This window comes from Boleophthalmus pectinirostris, unplaced genomic scaffold, assembly GCF_026225935.1.
Source record: "Boleophthalmus pectinirostris isolate CB_2022bp ecotype Guang Dong unplaced genomic scaffold, ASM2622593v1 HiC_scaffold_19, whole genome shotgun sequence".
In the NCBI taxonomy this organism is placed as follows: domain Eukaryota; kingdom Metazoa; phylum Chordata; class Actinopteri; order Gobiiformes; family Gobiidae; genus Boleophthalmus; species Boleophthalmus pectinirostris.
Genome location: NW_026571140.1, coordinates 15,784,448 through 15,805,062, shown reverse-complemented (window position 1 = coordinate 15,805,062; position 20,615 = coordinate 15,784,448). Strand labels below are relative to the sequence as shown.

The 20,615-nt window shown below is 38.8% G+C and overlaps 3 protein-coding genes across 5 annotated transcripts; 2 read left to right on the top strand and 1 right to left on the bottom strand.

Moving 5' to 3' along the window:
* Positions 1 to 104: 104 nt before the first annotated feature.
* On the bottom strand, positions 105 to 4,327 carry tdp1 (tyrosyl-DNA phosphodiesterase 1). 2 transcript variants are annotated; one of them, XM_020941608.2, is made up of 16 exons: positions 4,130 to 4,327; positions 3,164 to 3,761; positions 3,036 to 3,079; positions 2,566 to 2,621; positions 2,374 to 2,470; positions 2,261 to 2,295; positions 2,060 to 2,152; positions 1,812 to 1,979; positions 1,664 to 1,742; positions 1,341 to 1,517; positions 1,217 to 1,265; positions 1,078 to 1,144; positions 886 to 993; positions 675 to 777; positions 500 to 605; positions 105 to 388 (listed from the first exon to the last, which is right to left on the bottom strand). In XM_020941608.2, exons 2-16 carry the CDS (start codon positions 3,753 to 3,755, stop codon positions 315 to 317), a joined length of 1,848 nt encoding a protein of 615 aa, XP_020797267.1. In that variant the 5' UTR covers positions 3,756 to 3,761; positions 4,130 to 4,327; the 3' UTR covers positions 105 to 314. The 2 variants fall into 2 exon arrangements, with proteins under 2 accessions (XP_020797267.1, XP_055010567.1); XM_055154592.1 differs by having other exon boundaries at positions 3,164 to 3,758.
* A 570-nt stretch (positions 4,328 to 4,897) lies between these two features.
* On the top strand, positions 4,898 to 16,951 carry eprs1 (glutamyl-prolyl-tRNA synthetase 1). 2 transcript variants are annotated; one of them, XM_020941369.2, is made up of 35 exons: positions 4,898 to 5,067; positions 6,380 to 6,464; positions 6,540 to 6,639; positions 6,718 to 6,874; positions 6,964 to 7,100; positions 7,783 to 7,883; positions 7,980 to 8,106; positions 8,195 to 8,387; positions 8,465 to 8,636; positions 8,714 to 8,947; positions 9,036 to 9,120; positions 9,218 to 9,277; positions 10,147 to 10,257; positions 10,335 to 10,471; positions 10,542 to 10,749; positions 10,839 to 10,951; positions 11,032 to 11,149; positions 11,337 to 11,513; positions 11,583 to 11,762; positions 12,045 to 12,257; positions 12,426 to 12,644; positions 12,717 to 12,938; positions 13,016 to 13,287; positions 13,982 to 14,033; positions 14,127 to 14,336; positions 14,415 to 14,487; positions 14,588 to 14,667; positions 14,746 to 14,847; positions 14,930 to 15,085; positions 15,194 to 15,391; positions 15,483 to 15,656; positions 15,736 to 15,896; positions 16,053 to 16,131; positions 16,221 to 16,285; positions 16,363 to 16,951. In XM_020941369.2, exons 1-35 carry the CDS (start codon positions 5,025 to 5,027, stop codon positions 16,511 to 16,513), a joined length of 4,965 nt encoding a protein of 1,654 aa, XP_020797028.2. In that variant the 5' UTR covers positions 4,898 to 5,024; the 3' UTR covers positions 16,514 to 16,951. The 2 variants fall into 2 exon arrangements, with proteins under 2 accessions (XP_020797028.2, XP_055010679.1); XM_055154704.1 differs by lacking the exon at positions 12,045 to 12,257.
* A 961-nt stretch (positions 16,952 to 17,912) lies between these two features.
* On the top strand, positions 17,913 to 20,340 carry glo1 (glyoxalase 1). The gene is made up of 6 exons (XM_020941633.2): positions 17,913 to 18,100; positions 19,081 to 19,163; positions 19,458 to 19,598; positions 19,683 to 19,750; positions 19,841 to 19,930; positions 20,040 to 20,340. Exons 1-6 carry the CDS (start codon positions 18,032 to 18,034, stop codon positions 20,150 to 20,152), a joined length of 564 nt encoding a protein of 187 aa, XP_020797292.1. The 5' UTR covers positions 17,913 to 18,031; the 3' UTR covers positions 20,153 to 20,340.
* Positions 20,341 to 20,615: the final 275 nt, after the last annotated feature.

Below are 20,615 nucleotides of genomic sequence, written 5' to 3'. Positions count from 1 at the left end.
ATTTTGTCCACAATTGTTACAGACATAACAAAGTTTGCATGAAATTATGGATGGATTGGATTTTTTTGTGTCACTTTTTAGGATGTTGCACAGAACTCAACACATTTAAAAGTGGTTACTGTTTATTTGTACAAAATCCACATATGCCGTCTAAACAGAACAGAACAAACAGAAATTATAAAAAGTATAGTTTTTACATAAGCTATGTAGCTTAAAAATCTAAACATGAAAAAGGACATATTTACAGATAACTGTCTCCATCTAACCATCTTAAAAGTCTTCTAGTGTCTAGTGGAAGAACTTCATAAATGCACTTATGAAGGGACCCAGACATTACCATGTGTGTCCGGGGCCTGGGTGTACGCTATGTTCCAGATCCATGGCTGATCTGTAAACAAACAGTTGGGTGAAGAAAAAAAGTTGTAATAAAGAATCCTACATAAGTTTAATGACTCTGATTCCCCACTAGAGGTCACTGTTGGATGTAAGCTGCAGATACCTTTGGAGGTGTAACTTGTTGGAGGAAGGTCAAAGGGCACAGGGAATCCAGTGGAAGGTGAAGAAACAGGAAAGGGATTTCTCTGTATAGGGAATGTCTTCATATTCTGAGCATAGACAATATTTCAGTATACCTTTATTTCACATTCAAACAGTGTGTAAAGAATGATTCTTACATAGGCTGAGGGCAAGAAGAGAACCCCTAGCTCATAGGACCGGACCATTATTTGTGTGTTATTCTTCTCCAGTGCACCCCATGCAGCTTTTGATAAGTTTGCACTTTAAACATACAATATGAAGAGATGGTTAAAGACTGGTAACATTACAACAGTACAGTCATTATATAAATAAATTAAAAGTTAAGCTAGTAACCCTAAAAATGCATACCTCGTTATGCAATACCAGGCAAGCTCAGAGAAATCTGGAGAAACTCTCATATATGTCTTAATGTGAGGCATGGCATGAGTCCTTCCTGTTGTGTCTGCCTTCCACCGGCTGAAAAGAGATGGTTATTGTCAATACTTCTGTCTGTTTTGACTGTGGAAAAATTAAATATGTTAAACTTGAACAAAAACCTACTGAAAAAAAGAGTGAAGCCATAATTGTTTCTGAGCTGTCTGAATGCTGTATGGAAGCGAACCACCAGCTAAACAAAAGATATGACAATTTATATGACAATTTATACTGCTTATAACGCAGTATAACAAGTCAAACATACCTGGATACCCTTCTAAACTTGTCCGCACATCTTCTACTGATGGATATAACTGCAAAAGGTAGTACAGTGCATATTACTGAGTTATTTACTTTCATGGTGAGGCAAACATTTCAAATAAACATACCAAATAAAGAGGGGGATCTGAGCGGAGAGAGGACTTCCCCAGAGTAGTTAATGTGCGTTGAAACTCTGCTGTCAACCATTTGGTTTTGTCTATTCCCATGGATCCGATGCTGGAAAACTGACCAACCACTGGCCACCGTTCTTCACCAGGAATAGGTGTAGTATGGTCGTACAAAAGCTTAAAAAAATAAATAACTGTATTAATATGACATCACTGAACTTGAAGCATTCTAATTATCTAGAGGCTTTATTTGGCATGATGATAAAGTATGATTAATATTCAGTAGAAAATTAATGTAATTTTAAACCATAGGTAAACAATACCTTTCTCAGCCTGAGATGGCCCCATCGGTCCATGTCTGGTCCCACATATCTCCCTGGAGTTGAACCAATTAAATACACTCTAAAACAGACAGTTTATTTTAATTGTACAATAACATAAAAATATATGCATTAACTTCTTTAAAGTTACTTGGTCTCTGAAAGGTCATGTTCTTTGATACGTTGAATCCATTCCTCAAGTTCAGGCGCTCTGTATGTTGCAAGATACTCAAGCAAATCCCTCTTGAAGAAGGTGGGTGACTCCCCTGAATTACTGTTGTCCTTTGGTAACCGTGGAAACAGAGGACTCATCCACATCCTGATGTTAAAAAAGACAAAAGCATGGTTTTAAAACACAATGCTTTTAAAAAAACTAATTCCACTACCAAACACACTCACCCTTGAGTTTTCTGGTACCAGTCTGCTCTAATCATGTTGGATGTCAGAATTATGATTCTGAAACCTTCTTCATACCACAGCAACATCATCTTCCTATATCATACACAAATAAATACATGTACAAAATAGAACTGTTCTATGCAGATATGCAACGCACATATTAAAACAAACTTTACTATAGATTTTTCCTGAAAGGCTTACGTGTGGTGAGTTCCAAATGCAATATCCAATTTAGCCTACAAATATTAAGAAAGGTTGTGAAATGCAAAAAAAAAAAAAAATCCAAAGGGTTGTTATAAAATGTGGAGTTTTACCTGGCATAATTTAACATGAGGGTAGGGTTGAGCATCACGGACAAGCCGAGCTTTGGCCTCTCTTTTGTCTCCATGGACGATGAGAACAGGACAGTCTCTGTAAACATGCATAAAAATGATCATTTCTCAACGCCATGCCTTTTGCCATGTTCTTTTTTTTTTTTTTTTTTTTTTTTTATTATTACAATTTACCTGAACTCCTTTGGGTATTGCTCAACCATCCAAGCTACATCAAAGCAGTAGTTGAACTGTTTTGTGGGAAAAAATACAATGATAAGACATAAGCATTTTCGATTTGAGCAGAATAAGTTATAACATCATTAGGAGTAGGTGATATTAACATAAACTATGTATTACCTATATGACAATATTCTGGCTATCTATCAAGATTGTAAAAGTTGGTTGAGTTTCAAGTATTGCACAAAACATGAATAGACTGTAAAATGATTTCCCAAAAATGTTCATAAATATCACTTTATACCACTGTTTGGAATATTGCACAGCAGGTTAGTTTGATTTTTATTCTTTATCTGCTCTTTTTGCAGCCTTTTTATTAGTTTTATGGTCTATATGTTCTTGAAATTTTGCATATCTCCAAAATAACCTTAACAATATTATACATTTTTCAATATATCACCACCTCTAAACATAAATATAATTACCTGAACAGATTCCTTCAAAGTTCCAAACAACGGTGAGAGGATGTCTAAAAATACATAAAAAGGCATAATGCACTGCTTAATCATTCATGGCAAATGATTTATTTAAGGCTAAAATAATACTCACTCACCTCTGATATGCAGAGCGCCATTGTTGTACTTTTCGTCCAGCCCAGTTACTTTGTTGAGGTAGAAGCCATAGGTATCATTTAGACAGGGCAAAGTGGACTCAAAAAAGTCCTCTGGCTCATCTATGTAGTACACTCGACCATGGGGACTGGGTGGGCGTTCATTTGCTGCCTTCTGCTTTTTGGCTTGAGGGCTTGAATGCTCTTTCTTGGGAAAATTATTGTTGACTGTTTTCTTTTTAACATGAAGATCATCATCATCACTATCAGACAGAGCCCACCCTGACCCCTCTGGCACCTCTTTCTTCCTCTTTCCAGCCAGCGATGGACTGGTTTCAAACTTGACAGGGTTTAGTTGGTTTGAGGTAGCAGACTTTCTGGCCTCAGATCCAATAAAAAGTGTAGATATGGAAGAGTCACATTGTTCAGGTTTAACTTCACCTATGGCAGAAACTAAGTCTGTTTTAGGGGGTGATGGAGACTGCAAAAACATGGTCTTGGCACTTTTTGTTGTGGTTCCAGAAGGAGGAAGGCATTCGTCCTCATCTTCACTACTTGAGATGCTCCACTTGCCATGCTGACTGTCTTGAGACATAGCCTACTAAGTGAAAAACACAGATCATAAAAAGTTACTATTCCCAAGTTTTCTGTGACGTCTGATAACTTAAAGGTGCTTTTTTGAGGGTCAGTCATGATCTGCTAGTCTTACAATCTAATGCTTTCCCCAGAATGTTCCACGGTATGGCATTAAGCCTATTTATCTCATGCAAGCTTTTCAAAGGCATTTTAGAGCAAACATGTGCAAATTAATACATATGCACGATTAATGCCATACTGTGAAACATGAGACAATTGAGGTGCTGTACACTTCCCCATAGTTACATAGTGCATCTTTAATTTTGTGCATTTTGTCAAATCAACCTGACTGCATGAAGTTTTGCCCATCAGTAAGTGAAAATCTTCACTTACTTGTCTGGATTATGCAAGATGCAATGCCGTGGATTCGTGCAAAAACACCTGCAGAAAGATGTTACTTCTTTGCTTTCGTTTTTACTCTGGGAAACGAGATTGTTACCTCGCTTTAGTAAAAAGATACTATGAAGTGCACAAAACCTGCACAATACAAAACAAAAGCAACGAGAGCAAGGGATCTTCCTCGTGGTGGTGTTTTTCTTGGCGCTAAACTATTTGGTGCACTATCGCCGCCACGTGTTACGGCGTGGAGACGTGAGGGGAAAAAAAACAAAAACAAATAAACAGAAAATAAAGTAACTGTGTTTAATTAAAGCAAAATAATAATGGTAATACGGAATGCAGGTGAACAGGCTTTCATGTTTATATATATGTAACTGAATCTGTATAAAGAGAAAGGAAAGGAAAGGAAAGAAGAAGAAAGGATGTTTTCAAAGCAAAGCAATTCGATTGGATTTTTAATTAAATATGTATTATTATTTTATATTATCATTTTTGAGAGGGCACCGTTTTGTCTGTCTTCATTATATTATTATTAATGAATGAACTATTAATTAAAGATTTAAATAATTAAAAATTAATACGTTGCATTCACACACCACTAATTAAATAATTAATTTAGTTGATTATTTGGCTAGTTTATCACGTTTTTTTGTTTTTTTTTTTGTTTGTTTGTTTGTTTGTTTGTTTTTTCAAATCCACATTTCTTTCACGATGTTTTATCCATGTTGACTTCTTGCCCGATAGATGGCGTGAAGCCGGAGGAGCGAGCACGTTGGGGACTTGGTCTTTCAGGTCTGCTCTCTCTGTGGGTGTGTGCGAGGAAGCTTTGGTCTTTCTGCAGACTTTTGCTGGCCAGTGTCTTATATCCTGTCTAGAGCAACATCACAGCATGGCGTTAAATCTAACTATCAATCCGAGCAACCCTCCTTTGGGTAAGTTGTTCACTATTCACACCGTCCACTGTTCTCGTTCAAGAGTTTAGTTTCCCTGCTAGTAGTTGTTAGCATGAGTCCCAGCATGACAGCGTGTCAACCACCAACTTCTGCAGATGCATGCACGCCAGCGTTCACTTCTTTACACTCGTGTTGCAGATTATTAAAACAACAGTATCATTAGAACATATAATTAAGAATATTGTTGGATTCCTAATAATTCATTTTGGAAGTGTTGTAATATTCCATAAATGCTACTTTGAAGCTAACTAGCGAACCGGCTTTCAGTCAGTGGCTAGCCTAGCTAAGATGAATGCCGTCGTGGCACTGTCATAACCAGGGCTACTGTGCATACATGTCTTTGGTCGTATTTTCCAACCATTACGCACACGAAAAATGTATTTATAGTCGCTGCAACACAACATGAGCACCATGCAAACGTGCCAAGCAATCAAGTTTAATTTATCAAAATACGATAGGATACCGTGGATATGAAGGCTCAAGCCGTGGATTTTTTTAGAGTGATTTTAATTGTGTGATGCAGTTCTACGAAACAAAAACGTTTGGACATGTATATTAATGTGGCAAATAAAGTGGGTTTTTGTAAGGTTTACTTGTAAGCAAAGGAGTCATTCCAGTTGTAGCACTTCTTTGGCTGAACTGGGTCAGCTGGCTGATGCAAGCTCCCTGAAACCAAATGTTGATATTGGTTGAACTTCTGCCAAACTATAATTTCTTCTTTGTTTTTTTAAATAAACAAGGTGCAATTTGATATGTACAAAGTTACACTTTCATTGTAACATTTTAGTGTAATGGTGCTATGTTTTTAGGTTTTTATTTATTTAACATTTGTTTATTGGAGGAATTACTCCTTGTGATGCATCATCTTGTTTTCAAGAGGGTCCTCAAGTTCCATTAGTTAACAGCAGACAGCTTCATTTAAATTGATTGACTTACCAAGAGTACCAAGAGTGGTAAAAATGTACCATTATGTACTAATATTTTTACTCTTAAAAACTTTGGCCCTATTCTTGAGATTGCATTGCATTGCATGCAGGAGTTATTTGTATGTATTCTTGCAGTATTAAAATTTGTTGAGTATTCCTTAATATTGTCTATTCCTTAATATTGAAATAGAGTTTGAAATTTTAGCATTTAGCATTTTAGTAAAAACATATAGTGACACAAGGGCAAATTTACGGATGGATTTCCCAGGCCCTATGTGTCATAATATAGTAACAAAAGTGCTTTACTGTGTCAGCTGATTTCCAGTATCAGATATGTTCGTCACATTTTCATCTCTTATCCAAAGGTGCTCTCCTGGCTGCAGAACATGTGAAAGGGACTGTCCAACTGTCAGTGGAGGAAGGCAAAGACACAAAGCTTCATGTATCAGAGTGAGTAATGATTATTGCTACATATTTTTATATACCAAGTAAGATTTTTGCAGCTCACATTGTGTCACTTTTTAGCTCTATCCAGTTCAATGATGTCAACTCCATTAGTCGCTACTTGGCTCGTGTAGCTCCAGCCTTTGGCCTCTATGGAGCCAACATGATGGAGCAGACTGAAGTAAATGATGGATCTATGTCCACCATTGTGGATTATTCTTCTTAAATAAATGTTAATATTGTGTACTTTCTTCTTCAGGTTGATCATTGGTTGGAGTTCAGTGCTCGTCGTCTGAGTGGTCAGTCAGATTTGTCTGCAGCCCTTAGTGAGTTGGACAAGGCCCTATCATTGCGGACCTTCTTGGTTGGACATTCACTCACTCTGGCTGACTTGTCTGTCTGGGCTGCTCTTAAAGGTGTGTGACCTATATAATGTATTGGAATGTAAATTGCATAACCTATTGCTTTTGAAATGCTGCACTACAAGTTCTAAGTTTTGTTTCAGGTCATAGAGATTGGCCAAGCAAGGGAAAAATGTTCACCCACATCAATCGCTGGTTCTTTTTCCTGAATGCACAGATCCCTTTTTCATCTGTGGGCAATAAGTATGTCGGTAAAAAAGCCCCAGAAGCCCGATCCAGTGTAAGTGCATTTTAGATTTGAATGCTATTTAATAGCCCTTTCATGATAATACATTTTGAAGTATGATATATATTGCTGAGGAAAATATAGACTATAAACAATATATTGAATGGCATTATAACACTGACACAATAACCATAAGCAAGATTTCTATAAAAACTGTTCTGGTCTTGTTAATGAACATGAGCTGCAATAAATAAATGCAGGGCTTAATGATTTATTGAAGTTATTTATTCAACCCTCCATAGCTCAGCTCGTAGTACAGAAATAAAAATGTTACCCGCTAGTGTGAAAGTGGTGTATGCATGACTGGTCGGAGGGACCGATAGCGCTGATTGGCAGCTACTCTGCTGTCAGTTTGCCCCAGGGCAGCTGTGGCTACAATAGTAGTTTACCATGTATGTAGTGAATGAATAATGCTCTATAAATTATCTTTGTGACATATGTCTGTGAAAAGCACTATATAAATAAAACTTTATCTTAAAAAACTGAACTTAGTACAAAAAGTATTCACAGTAAATATTCACCCTCAAAAATAATTATTTCATCTGTCATGTACTGAATGATATAATCAATATAGGAATTATTATGACAATCATTCTTAATAAATGTTTAAAATATATTTAAAAAAATATGAATGTAAGTACATAACCAGTTTAATTTATTTTTCTGTTGTTTTCAGTCTTTGGAGAAAGAAAAGAAGCAGGATCTTGGAAAGTTTGTTGAATTGCCAGGAGCTGAAATGGGAAATGTTGTTGTTCGCTTCCCTCCTGAGGCCAGTGGGTAAGGCCAGAGTATAAGGATATTCTGAATTTGGGATATTATGAAATTACACTAGTTTAACGCCTGTTTTATGCTTTTGCCTATTTTTCTGTGTAGCTATCTGCATATTGGCCATGCTAAGGCTGCTCTGCTTAATCAACATTACCAGGTGACTTTCAAAGGCAAGCTCATCATGCGGTTTGATGACACTAATCCTGAGAAGGAAAAAGAGGACTTTGAGAAGGTTGGAGCAAAATTTTTTTTTATTTTATTCTGTTTCAAGATAAAATGTAAAAAAAATAAATAAATATATATATATTTATTTTTTTAAGGTCATCCTGGAAGACGTTGCCATGCTCCAGATCAAACCAGATCAGTTCACTTACACCAGTGATCATTTCCCTGCTATAATGCGCTATGCTGAGAAACTTCTTGCTGAGGGCAAGGCATACATTGATGACACTCCTCCAGAGCAGATGAAACAGGAGAGAGAGCAGCGCATTGAGTCAAAATGCCGTAACAACAGTATGTTGTGAGAGGCAATCATGTGCACTCGTGATGAAAGTGGAACATATTGGTTTATGGTGTTCTGTCTTCTACAGCTCTGGAGCAGAACATGAAAATGTGGTCTGAGATGAAAGAGGGCACAGAATATGGGCAGACCTGCTGCATGAGGGCCAAGATGGACATGAACTCAAACAATGGTTGCTTGAGAGACCCTACGCTTTACCGTTGCAAGAACACACCGCACCCCCGCACCAAAAGCACTTATAAGTAGTTGACTTTGTTGATACTGTATAACTTGCTTCTTTTTTTAAGCAAATATTGGACACCTTATCTTATTTCTGCAGAGTTTACCCCACATACGACTTTGCATGCCCAATTGTGGACAGTGTGGAAGGAGTGACCCATGCTCTCAGGACGACAGAGTACCATGACCGTGATGAACAATACTACTGGTTTATCAATGCTCTGGGAATTAGGAAACCCTACATCTGGGAGTATGCTCGACTTAATCTCAACAACACGGTTTTATCCAAGAGGAAACTCACCTGGTTTGTTGACCAGGGTTATGTTGATGGATGGTAAGCTTTAAGCATACATATATTTCAGGCTCAGGTGAGGTAAATTCTTTTAATTTTTCTTCTACCACTGCTCCAATGTTTTAAACAGGGATGACCCCCGCTTCCCTACAGTGAGAGGAGTGCTTAGGAGAGGAATGACTGTGGAAGGCTTGAAACAGTTTATAGCCGCTCAGGTGTGTCTCCACAATTCTTAAATTGTGGTCTACTTTGGCCCACATTTGTTTTTGAATGTATTTATTCTTAAACATTTTCACGGCTTGTTTCATCAAGGGTGGCTCCAGATCTGTGGTGAACATGGAATGGGACAAGATCTGGGCCTTCAATAAAAAGGTACACTTTGTTTTAAGTGTTCTTGATATTGTAGCGTCCATTACATCTGGAATGGCTCTGCTTGGCTGGTTAAATTGCTTTTGGACACCTCTTCTGCTGTACTGTCCTTGTCAGCTGACCATCATTAACAAAATGGCATCACCATTACATTTATTTTTCTAACTTTGTTTTTGGCATGAATGTAAGAATCATTGTTTATGTTTATTGGTGTCATTGCTAGAATATGTTGCTTTGCCCATCTGTTCAAAAAATTATATTTTAAAGCTGATGGAATAAAAATGTCACTCCTGTGCCATAAATCTAACATGCATGTTGGCCACCTATAACATGCTTTCTTCAGACAGTTGAATTCACTATTCACTGTTTAGTAATGCACAAGAGACTCCAAAATCTTAGTGGTCCATTCACTTGAGACATGTCTCTTCCTCTGTTGTCTCCCCTTCCATTAAATAGCATCTCACTCTTGTGTTTCCAAGCTGCCAATTAGCTGTCTGAAGGTACTCCATCTGCCCTCCAATTTTCTCCCAAAATGTCCCCACTGTTTTCATTGTCTTATTTTGTTTGATGTCCATGGGTGCATTTTCTTTCTTTTATAAGCCAAGCAGACTGCCATAAATAATACTTGCAATCATATTTAGGTAAAGGGATTAAGGCTATAATTTAGTCTCCAATAAAGAGATTTTTTTTATTGCTGTACACAAGCTTGTATCATCATGAATTTCCATTTATGTTCTCCTTTATGATTAGATTGTTTTGTTACATATATATGGCTAAACATTTGTATCATTTGTTTTGATGTATTCCCTTTGATTTATGCATGTAATTTGATGATTACTTTTCTGACTCACTTTTTTAATTGTATGTGTTAGGTTATTGATCCAGTAGCTCCCAGGTACACAGCCCTGTCCAGCTCATATGTGGTCCCTGTGTCCATCCCCGGAGCCACGGAGGGGAAGAAAGAAGTTCCAAAACATCCCAAGGTCAGCCATTGAACTTTTACTGTTACCTAATGCAGATTTGTTGAAGGATGGGTTTTTATCACTCTGTTTGTATGTAGAATGCTGATGTAGGAATGAAGGAAGTTTGGTATGGGCCGCGGGTTTTGGTTGAAGGAGCAGATGCTGAAACATTCTCTGAGGGCGAGGTGGTAACTTTCATTAACTGGGGCAACCTCATCATCACAAAGATTAACAAGTATGGATTGTGTAAAATATTTAATACAGTATTCCTGTGGCCACTGTAAGCACTGAACTTTCTCACTCAGAGCCACTGATGGGAAGGTTCTGTCCATGGAGGCTCGCCTGAACCTTGAGAATACAGACTACAAGAAGACTGCAAAGATCACCTGGCTTGCTGAAACAAAAAGCACCCCTCTGTTGCCCACAGTTTGTGTCGCCTACCAGCCTATAATCACCAAAGCAGTCTTGGGCAAAGATGACGACTTTAAGGACTACATCAACAAGAATAGCAAGGTTTGTTGGAAGACATCCTATGTTTATGTTGTTCAGGGACTGCCTTAGTTCTCTGATTTGTATTTAATTTTATCCATGTAATGCCATAGTCTGAGGAAAAGATGCTTGGAGACCCCTGTCTGAAGAACCTAAAAAAAGGAGACATTATACAGCTCCAGAGACGTGGCTTTTACATTTGTGACCAGCCATATGAGCCAGTCAGGTAAAGGAAATGGACAGTGCTTCATTAATTGACTCAAAGTTGTTCAAAGCTGACTTAACAGTTACTATGCACATTGATAGCCCCAACAGCTGCAAGGAGAGCCCCTGTGTCCTCTTCTATATTCCTGATGGTCATACGAAGGAAATGCCAACGGCTGGGGCAAAGGATAAGAACAAGAGTCAGACTTCAAACAATACAGTAAGAAAGCATTTTTTAACATTTGTTATACAATTGATGAATTTGGACTTGTGGTGTACTTGATTTTAACTTTTAACAAGAAAAGTTGGGTACACCAGCTTTTATATTACATGCTGTATTTGTGTAACCTGCACCAACATGAACAGTGCTAATGTAGTAAATGTCATTGTTTTTAAATTGCTCTCAGTCCTCCACTGCCAAGGCAGCCTCACAATCTCCAGCAGCTCCAGCTCCTGCTACAGCTTCAGCCAGTGATCTGTTCTCAAGCATTGTGGCTCAGGGAGATGCTGTGCGCCAGTTAAAGACTGATAAGGCACCAAAAGAAGAAGTGGACAAGGCTGTCCAGCAGCTCTTGGCTCTGAAGGTACCGCTTTAACTACATTTTAAAATAAACCTTTAAGAATGAATTCCTACTACTGTTTTATCTTTGCAGACACAATTTAAGCGGGTGACTGGCATGGAGTACAAACCTGGCATGACTCCACCAGTATCCACCCCAGCACCATCGTCTGCACCATCGTCTGTAGCAACAGCCTCCTCCACCTGTCCATATACACGTGTTTCTGAGCAAGGCGAGCTGGTCAGAAAACTGAAGGCAGAGAAGGCTCCTAAGGTAGCTACATTAACTACTATAATTGTTAAATAAATTATAAGTTGATTCTTCATTTGTCTTGTATGGTAGTTCTGCCCATCTGATACCGTTTGTATTTTCTACAATGTGTTATGTGTATGCTGTGTTAGCGCGGTCTTTTCATCTGTCTTCATACTCTGTGTTCTGAATTGCCATGTCACGTATCCACCACATTTTGTCTTTTGTCATCCACACATTGGCATGCCAGTTAAATTGACCATTAGGGCTTTCAACTAAAGAAATGCTTTTTTTTAATGGCACTAGGACCAGATAGACGCTGCAGTGAAGCAGTTGCTGGCTCTGAAAGCAGAGTTTAAAAACCAAACTGGTCAGGAGTATAAACCAGGGATGGCCCCTATATCCCCCACCCCCTCTTCTTCAGCCCTCTCTTCATCTTCCGCCTCTTTTGGCCTGTATGAGCGTGTCGCACAGCAAGGAGAGGTGGTGAGGCAGCTCAAAGCTGAAAAAGTTCCTAAGGTATTTTGATGTAGTATAGTCGCAGCTTTAAGTTTCAAATAAAACAATTTTGCATGTACTGGTATGTCAGTCAAAATCACCACTGCAAATTTCTGGGCTGGCATTTTTACGTTTTGACTCTATTGGACATATATTTTTCTTTTTAAAATGTCTTTCAAACTTTTCTAGGATCAAATAGATGCAGCAGTGAAGCTGCTCCTTGCACTCAAAGCTGAATACAAACAGATGACGGGTGAGGACTACAAACCTGGAGTTGCCCCTGCTCAGAAGAGCCCCGCCCCTGTTCAGAGTATGCCTGTCTCTGCTCCCTCTGCAGCAGGCCTCTATGAAAAGGTGGCTGAGCAGGGAGAGGTGGTCAGGAAACTGAAGTCTGAAAAAGCTCCAAAAGTAAAGTCATTACAATTGCATTTCACTGTAGCTCTTCCACAGTGAATAAGCATTTGTTTCTTCTTTTATTAGGATCAGGTGGATGTTGCGGTTAAACAGCTGTTGACTCTAAAGGCAGAGTACAAACAACAGACTGGACAGGATTATAAACCAGGAGTACAAGTCCCAGTGAGCCCTGCCCAGCCACAGCCCCCAACCCAGTCTGCTCAGTCCCCACAGGCAGAGGAGCTGTATGCACGGGTTGCACAACAGGGAGAGGTGGTGCGAAAACTGAAGTCTGAAAAAGCAGCCAAGGTGAGAAGCCATTCCTTCTTAAAAAGAATGCAGCAGAGGGGGAGAAAAGTACTTAAAGCCGGTATTGTCAATTTTAGGAGCAAGTTGACGAGGCCGTGAAAACTTTGTTGGATTTAAAGAACAAGTACAAGGCACTGACAGGACAGGAGTACAAACCAATGGCAGCAGCAGGTGCATCTGGTGGTGAAAACAAGAGTCGCAAAGAGAAGGAAAACAAATCTGAAAAACAGGGGGCTGCTGGAGGAGCTGGAGGTGGAAAGAAGGGCAAAGGAGACAAGCCCAGCCAGGGCAAAGAGGCAGCGGGGGGAGCAGGAGGAGGAGAGGGCCAAGGGCCCAAGAAGCAGACACGGTGAGAGATTGATGAACAGACAAAAAAAAAGTGTGAAATTTGGTCAGTTTAAAAGGGATGACTTTTGGTTAAATGATAATCCTTATTAATTTAGTAATTGCATTATTGTGTATTTGGTGAACAAATAATTGAACCACTGAAATGGGTCTAGTCAGCTCTCAATAAAATAAATTACCTAAAATACTGAGTTGAGGTTGTCATTTGAGTTGATTGAAAATGGAATTTGGCACAATTTATGGAAGACGGAAAATGAAGATTCTGGTGAAGCTGTTCAATCTTAAAGTCATGGAGTTGGTGAGTGTCGAGTGACTTGCCTGACTGTTCAGTTTGCCTTCCGAGTTGTAGTCATGTTTGAAAAACCTGATAGCACGGCTTCTGAAGTTGTAGTTACTAGAAATATTTTGACTGAGGTGAAAATTACAGCTTTTCCTTGTTGCTAGTCTGTGAAATTGCACTGTTAATAAGGATTATCCATTTACCTGTCCAGGCAAATATTCTACGTCTATTATTTTGCTGACAGTTTGAATGCATGATGCACAAGCTCACTTGTAATGGCTATGTGATGCAAGAATGTATGTGAAAATGTGACTAGTTTTTTTATTTTAAACTGGCACCTGGCATGTATTTGATTAAAAGTTTTTCTAAGTTTGTACTTACTGATCGCAAACTTTCTAAATAAATTATTCTTCAACAGATTGGGTCTTGAGGCTAAGAAAGAGGAAAATTTGGCTGACTGGTATTCTCAGGTGAGGTCTCTCATTGCAAAATTTGTTTATCCCTGCTGACATTATTTTCCAATAATAACATGTATTTTAATTTATTAAACTGTTCCTTGCCAGGTCATCACCAAAGCAGAGATGATTGAGTACTATGATGTCAGCGGCTGCTATGTGCTTCGACCATGGTCTTTTGCCATCTGGGAGGCCATCAAGGACTATTTCGATCGGGAAATAAAGAAACTTGGTGTGGAAAACTGCTACTTCCCCATGTTTGTCTCTCAGGCAGCCCTCGAGAAGGAAAAGACCCACATTGAAGACTTTGCCCCCGAGGTAGAGTCTGCATATTAGAAGCACTAAAATGTATTTTTATGGTTTTTGTATAGTTTTTATATTTGTGCCTTCTCTTAGGTTGCCTGGGTGACGAGGTCAGGAAAGACTGAGTTGGCTGAGCCCATTGCTGTCAGGCCCACCAGTGAGACAGGTACTTGCATCACCTTATGTTCTTGTCTAGTCTGTCTATAGTTTCACACTGTATTTTGATTTTTTTATTTGATTTATTCTTTGTTTGCCCTTGGTTTTAGTGATGTACCCAGCTTATGCTAAATGGGTCCAGTCCCACAGAGACCTACCAATCAAACTCAATCAGTGGTGTAATGTTGTGGTTAGTACTTTTTTTCAAATCTCTTTTTGGGTTATGTGTCTTGACAATTAAAACATTGTCCTTTTGTTATGTTTTTAGAGATGGGAGTTCAAACATCCCCAGCCTTTCCTAAGGACTAGAGAGTTTTTGTGGCAAGAAGGTCACACTGCCTTTGCCACCAAAGAGGAAGCAGCCGAAGAAGTAATGCTCTGCCTGTCCCCTGATCTTGTTGAATTCCATTTGAACATAAATATATATGTTAAAACATTTGTAATCTTTCTAGGTGCTACAAATTTTGGACCTGTATGCCAAGGTCTATGAGGAACTAATGGCCATTCCAGTCGTGAAGGGAAGAAAAACTGAGAAGGAGAAGTTTGCAGGGGGAGATTACACCACCACTGTTGAGGCTTTCATCTCTGCGAGTGGTCGAGCCATTCAGGTACTTTTTAAACAGATTGGTTTGATCAAATATCAAATATTTTACAATTGTAGGATCATAATAAAATATTTTTTTTGGCTGTGTTCTAATCACTAACCTCCATTCTAGGGTGCTACTTCTCATCATCTTGGTCAAAACTTTGCTAAAATGTTTGAAATCATGTTTGAAGATCCCAAAAATCCAGGTGAGAAGCAACTGGCCTTCCAGAACTCCTGGGGCATCACCACCAGGACCATTGGTGTCATGACCATGGTCCATGGTGACAACATGGGGCTTGTGCTTCCTCCGAGGGTTGCCTGTCTACAGGTACACTCCAAACTGCTCAGATAATTAAAAAAAACAAAAAACGAATAAATACAACCTTGTAGAGTTCATGAACAAATGTGTTATGTTCTAGGTTGTGGTCATCCCTTGTGGTGTGACTGCCTCTCTCTCAGAGGAGCAGAAGGACGTGTTGTTGGCGCAGTGTTCTAAATACATGAACAGGCTGCTGGATGCTGGTGTCAGGGTGAAGACTGACCTCAGAGAAAACTACTCCCCTGGCTGGAAGTTCAACCACTGGGAGCTCAAGGTCATTACTCTCAAATTGTCTTTTATTGAGGCATTAAGAAATGGAATGGAGAAATATGTATTGTTTTGGAATTTTTCAGGGAGTCCCAATCCGTTTAGAAGTTGGTCCCAAAGACATGCAGCAGCGCCAGTGTGTGGCTGTGAGGAGAGACAATGGTGAAAAGCTGACCATTCCAGATGCTGAGGTGGAAAAGAGGATACCAGCTCTTTTGGAAGAGATTCAAAACTGTCTTTACAAGAAGTAAGATATGCTTCTGTGAATTTAAAGCATTCACTTTTGGCCTGACTATTTGAGTTATCTTTTTTAGTTTTTATTATACATTAACTGGACTTCAATAAGCCTAGACAGTGAAATTGTGAATGATTGAAAATTTATTTTGATTTGACATGTTTGCAGAGCATCAGATGACTTGAACACTCACATGGTAGCTGTTGACACTATGGAGGAATTTCAGAAAGAGTTGGACCAAGGAAAGGTGAGTAGCTCTGCATAAAATTATGTTGCACAAATATGCATAATTTAGTTATGGCATATACATATTTATTTGTAAAACTTTTTCTGTAGATTGTCCAAATTCCCTTCTGTGGACAAATTGAGTGTGAAGACTGGATCAAGAAAACCACTGCAAAGTATTCCTTACACCATTTACAGCCCTTTTGCTGAATTGATTTGATATAGATTGACATTCAATTGTGTTTTACAACAGGGACCAGGATCTTGAGCCTGGAGCTCCATCTATGGGAGCCAAGAGCCTCTGCATCCCCTTTTCCCCTCTGAAGACCCTTCAGCCTGGCCAAGTGTGTGTCAGTGGCAAAGAGCCTGCCAAGTACTATACGCTGTTTGGACGCAGCTACTAAAAACTGCCCTGCTGCTACAAGTCAAAGGGCTTTTTCCAAACTCTATGTACCTCTTTTCTCATGTCTTTACTGTGAGAATTCTGACACTGATTGGAGACAGTGTCATGTAATATTTAGTTATTATTTAATGCCATACTACACTTTCCTTTAACCTCTTTTCTAATCCCACTGATGGCTGAGTAATTCAGAATTTACATAGCATTGGGATACCATCTTTGTGCTGTTTAATTATGTAATGCTGTGTGTTAAAATGCATTAATGGAAGACCTTTATAATTAAATGTCATTTTAAAGTAGACTTAACTATAGATATATGACAAAAAAATATATAACTCAGGTACTCAAGTGCTTTTCAGTCATCTCATTTAGCTGATGATATGCCATTCACCTTTACCATAGGTCCCCCCCCCCTCCCCCCATTAAAGTAATTTACACAGTATTACTGAGTTTTGGCTTTTTTTTTTTTTTTTTAAGTTAAACATGTTATTTTATTCACACATTATGTACACGGGCCTAAATGTAACCCTCCGTCATCTTTGCCCTTCGTTTAACAATCAGAAATTGCAATTGACTGGCAAAATGGGTGTGGGTTGAAATTTGCAGATTACACCGTAACATCTTACACTAAAAATAATTTTGAGCTTTTAACAGTGTTAGAAATATCTCACTATTTTAGCCACATCGTTGCAGATAACGCCATTATTAGATGGAGTGAAATAAAATCAGGACAAATGCAGCAAAGTCTCTTAAAGGGATTGGGAATAAAATTAGCCTATTATCTGAAAATGTTTCGGCATTTATTTAGGCAAATTTATCAGCCTAAATAACTATAACGGGTGACTCACTCAGCCTTTATTATTCACAGGATTTAATGCATATTGACATTAAAAACACTACTGAACACACACACACACACCCACCGTTTAATCTGGTCACGTGACGTGACACGGTGCAGCTGCTTCCTCTGGAGCCTGTTCCAGGTGCGCTCTGGGTGCGTTCCAGGAGCTGTGAGCACATGGATCTATAATAAGATTTTATTCTAGTTCTATGTGTGAGCAGGACACTTGGCTCTGCTTCGGAGGAGCAAACTCTGGAGGAGTGCTACAAAGTGATCTTTGGGGGGAAGGATCCTGGGACTTGAAAAATACCCACTGGGTCGTGCATGTCAGACATATTTCAACAATAAAAACAAAATCTGTTGCTTGCTCCATCGGTTTTGAACCCCAACAATGGACCAGTTTCTTTTAAAAAGCTGTTTATTAAATAAATATTTCGTTTACAACAAAATGTAAAATAATGATCCAGGTGTGTTATATTAATAGATCTATGGTGTTAATACATACAATTCAGGAACTCGCAGGAGATGGGCTTTTATTATGAAAGCCAGAGCCGGATGAGGACCTTGAAGTGACAGGCAGAGACAGAGCTCAGCTTCAAGTGCAACACTCGCCTGCGCTGCGCCCAGTGAGCAGTGAAGTGTTGCCGAGTGGCGATTATAACCAACACCACTTTAATCAAAATGAGCGACAAAGGACTGTCAGACGAGGCAGCAGCGGCGGCGTGCCAAGAGGGGCACGCAATAACAAAGGTAGGAGCCCTGTACGACCATTGCAGATTAGCATTCGTGAACTTAGACCGTGCAGCTACTTGCACAGGCCAAACCCGCTGTCAGGGCTCGGTGAAGGCAAGTTGCCATCGTTTAACTTTACATCTAATATAGTTGTTTTTTCTATTTTCTATGGTCTATTTAATAACCGAGTCTATTAGGCTACGTACACAATGGTAAGTGGTTTACCAAAACGTTTTGGTAAAGCAGTTGTAAAACTTGTATCAAATGGAAGTTATACTTTTCCCATGTGGATTTTTACTTGGTCAAGAAGATCTCTTAAAAAAAACGAGCTGCGTCGGACTTATCAAGTTATCATGCAGCATGCCTGTGCGTAACGCACTTTCCAGAAAAGTGTTTTAGGTGCGGCAAGGCATATTAGAGCACGGGGATTACATTCAAAGCTACGGAGAATAGCCTCCAATAGCATCCATTTTTTTTAAAGATTCGGTATGAATAGGCCAATATAAGCTATTCAAACGCACACTGGAGTAGAAAGCAATGTCTCTCACCACACCACCTTTTCATCATGCCAAAGTGCCCGTGTCAACCACGTTGCATTCCTGTGTGTGCCAAATCTGCAGTTGGTCTGCAGATTTTCACAACTGCATTGATCTCGTGGATCTATTGATTGATCTAGGATTACTCTACATTCTAAATGTAGCTAAAATGAAAAAATTTGGACTGATTGTACCATGATTGCTATTTTTCACTTCTGTCACTCTTTTAGGCCTAGTTGTTTAACTGTTATTTAAAACTGAATATTTTATCATGGACATCATGAAATAACCAGCAGATTCTAAAATGTTTGAGAACTGGCAATAATGTGGGTGGTATGTTTTTCTTACCATTACCACTCGAATTATTACGTTCTGTAGGCACATTTTAATACCCAGGACTATATTTTCTCTAGTTTTGTATCTTTTAATGTTGTTTTAATATTGTCTTTTTTAATCATCCAGGATTTTATGATGCAGCAGACTATGCTCCGTGTTAAAGATCCAGTGAAGTCTTTGGATTTCTACACCAGAATCCTTGGCATGACGTAAGTTTGCTTTTCACAGAAAATACTTTCAGAACGTGATGTAGGGGTTTAAGATGTTGCACATATGTGTTGCACACATTACCACCCTAGTGTCTGGCATTTAGAACAGAAATTCTTTTCAAAAAAAAAAAATCACAATGCTTAAGTTCACACATACTCTGGCAAAGTTTTCTTTTAACAAAATAAGTTCATAAGCACTAAATATTGACTATGTTGATGCTACTGTAAATGCAAGACCTGCCCATAAACCTGACTGAAATTAGCCTTTTCTCTCTGATGTGCCAAATGTTTCAGGCTCCTGCAAAAGTTTGACTTCCCCTCCATGCGTTTCTCTCTGTTCTTTTTGGGCTACGAGGACCCAAAGGAGATTCCTACTGATGTGAAAGACAGAACATGCTGGACATTTTCCAGAAGAGCCACCATCGAGCTTACACAGTCAGTCATCACATTAATTTTTTTTTCCTTTTTTGTTTTAAGTTATACATTTTTCAAGTAAGTATTACCTTGATTTTACTTTAGTAATTGGGGCTCTGAATCTGATGAGACTACATCTTATCACAATGGAAATTCAGACCCACGGGGCTTTGGTAAGAAGACAAAAACATAATCTAATTATAATATAATGCAACTGATAATCAATAGAATATTAACAGGACATGTATATCTCCTATTTGTAGGTCACATAGGAATTGCTGTCCCAGATGTAGATGCCGCTTGTAAATTGTTTGAAGAGCAAGAAGTGAAATTTGTTAAGAAGCCAAATGAAGGTAAGCTCAAGTTGTGTATTAAAACATATCTATAGTTGATATAGTTTGAGTGGATACATGTTAAATTACTTTTTAACCTTGCTTTTCACTGTTCTCTGACTTTGTCCAGGTAAAATGTCTGGACTGGCTTTCATTCAGGATCCTGATGGTTACTGGATTGAAATCCTCAGTCCTAACAATATGGCTAAAATTGTTCAACAAGGTGAACAGAAGACAGGCTAGACCAGATAACAAGTATTTTGTAACATGGACTGATGAGATAGAACTTTGAACAGCATTAAGGTTTACAACAAGAAAGAAGTTGGTAATTTCTTTTAATAGATTCTATGTAGTGGAGTTGTGCCATTTATTACCAGTTTGTTTTATGTCAAATTGTGTAATAAAAATGGAAGGCACCACCCCAGCTACAATTTGTTGTGATTGCATTATTTAACTAAGGACTGGATCATTTAAGTTAGATACAGATGTTGGCCACAAGGGGGAAGCAAACTATAACTGCAAGGCATACATGTCTTGTCTAGGTTGTAGATGCTCGTCTTCACTGTGACAGGAGTTGTTCAAGTAGCTGAGGTTGTGATTTCAGCCAGATTGAAATAAACAAACGTTGTTGATGGGGCAGCAATGAGACAAAACTGAAATTGTTTTTAGGGTGGCTGTTGCTGATCTTTTTTTCGCTCTGGATTTG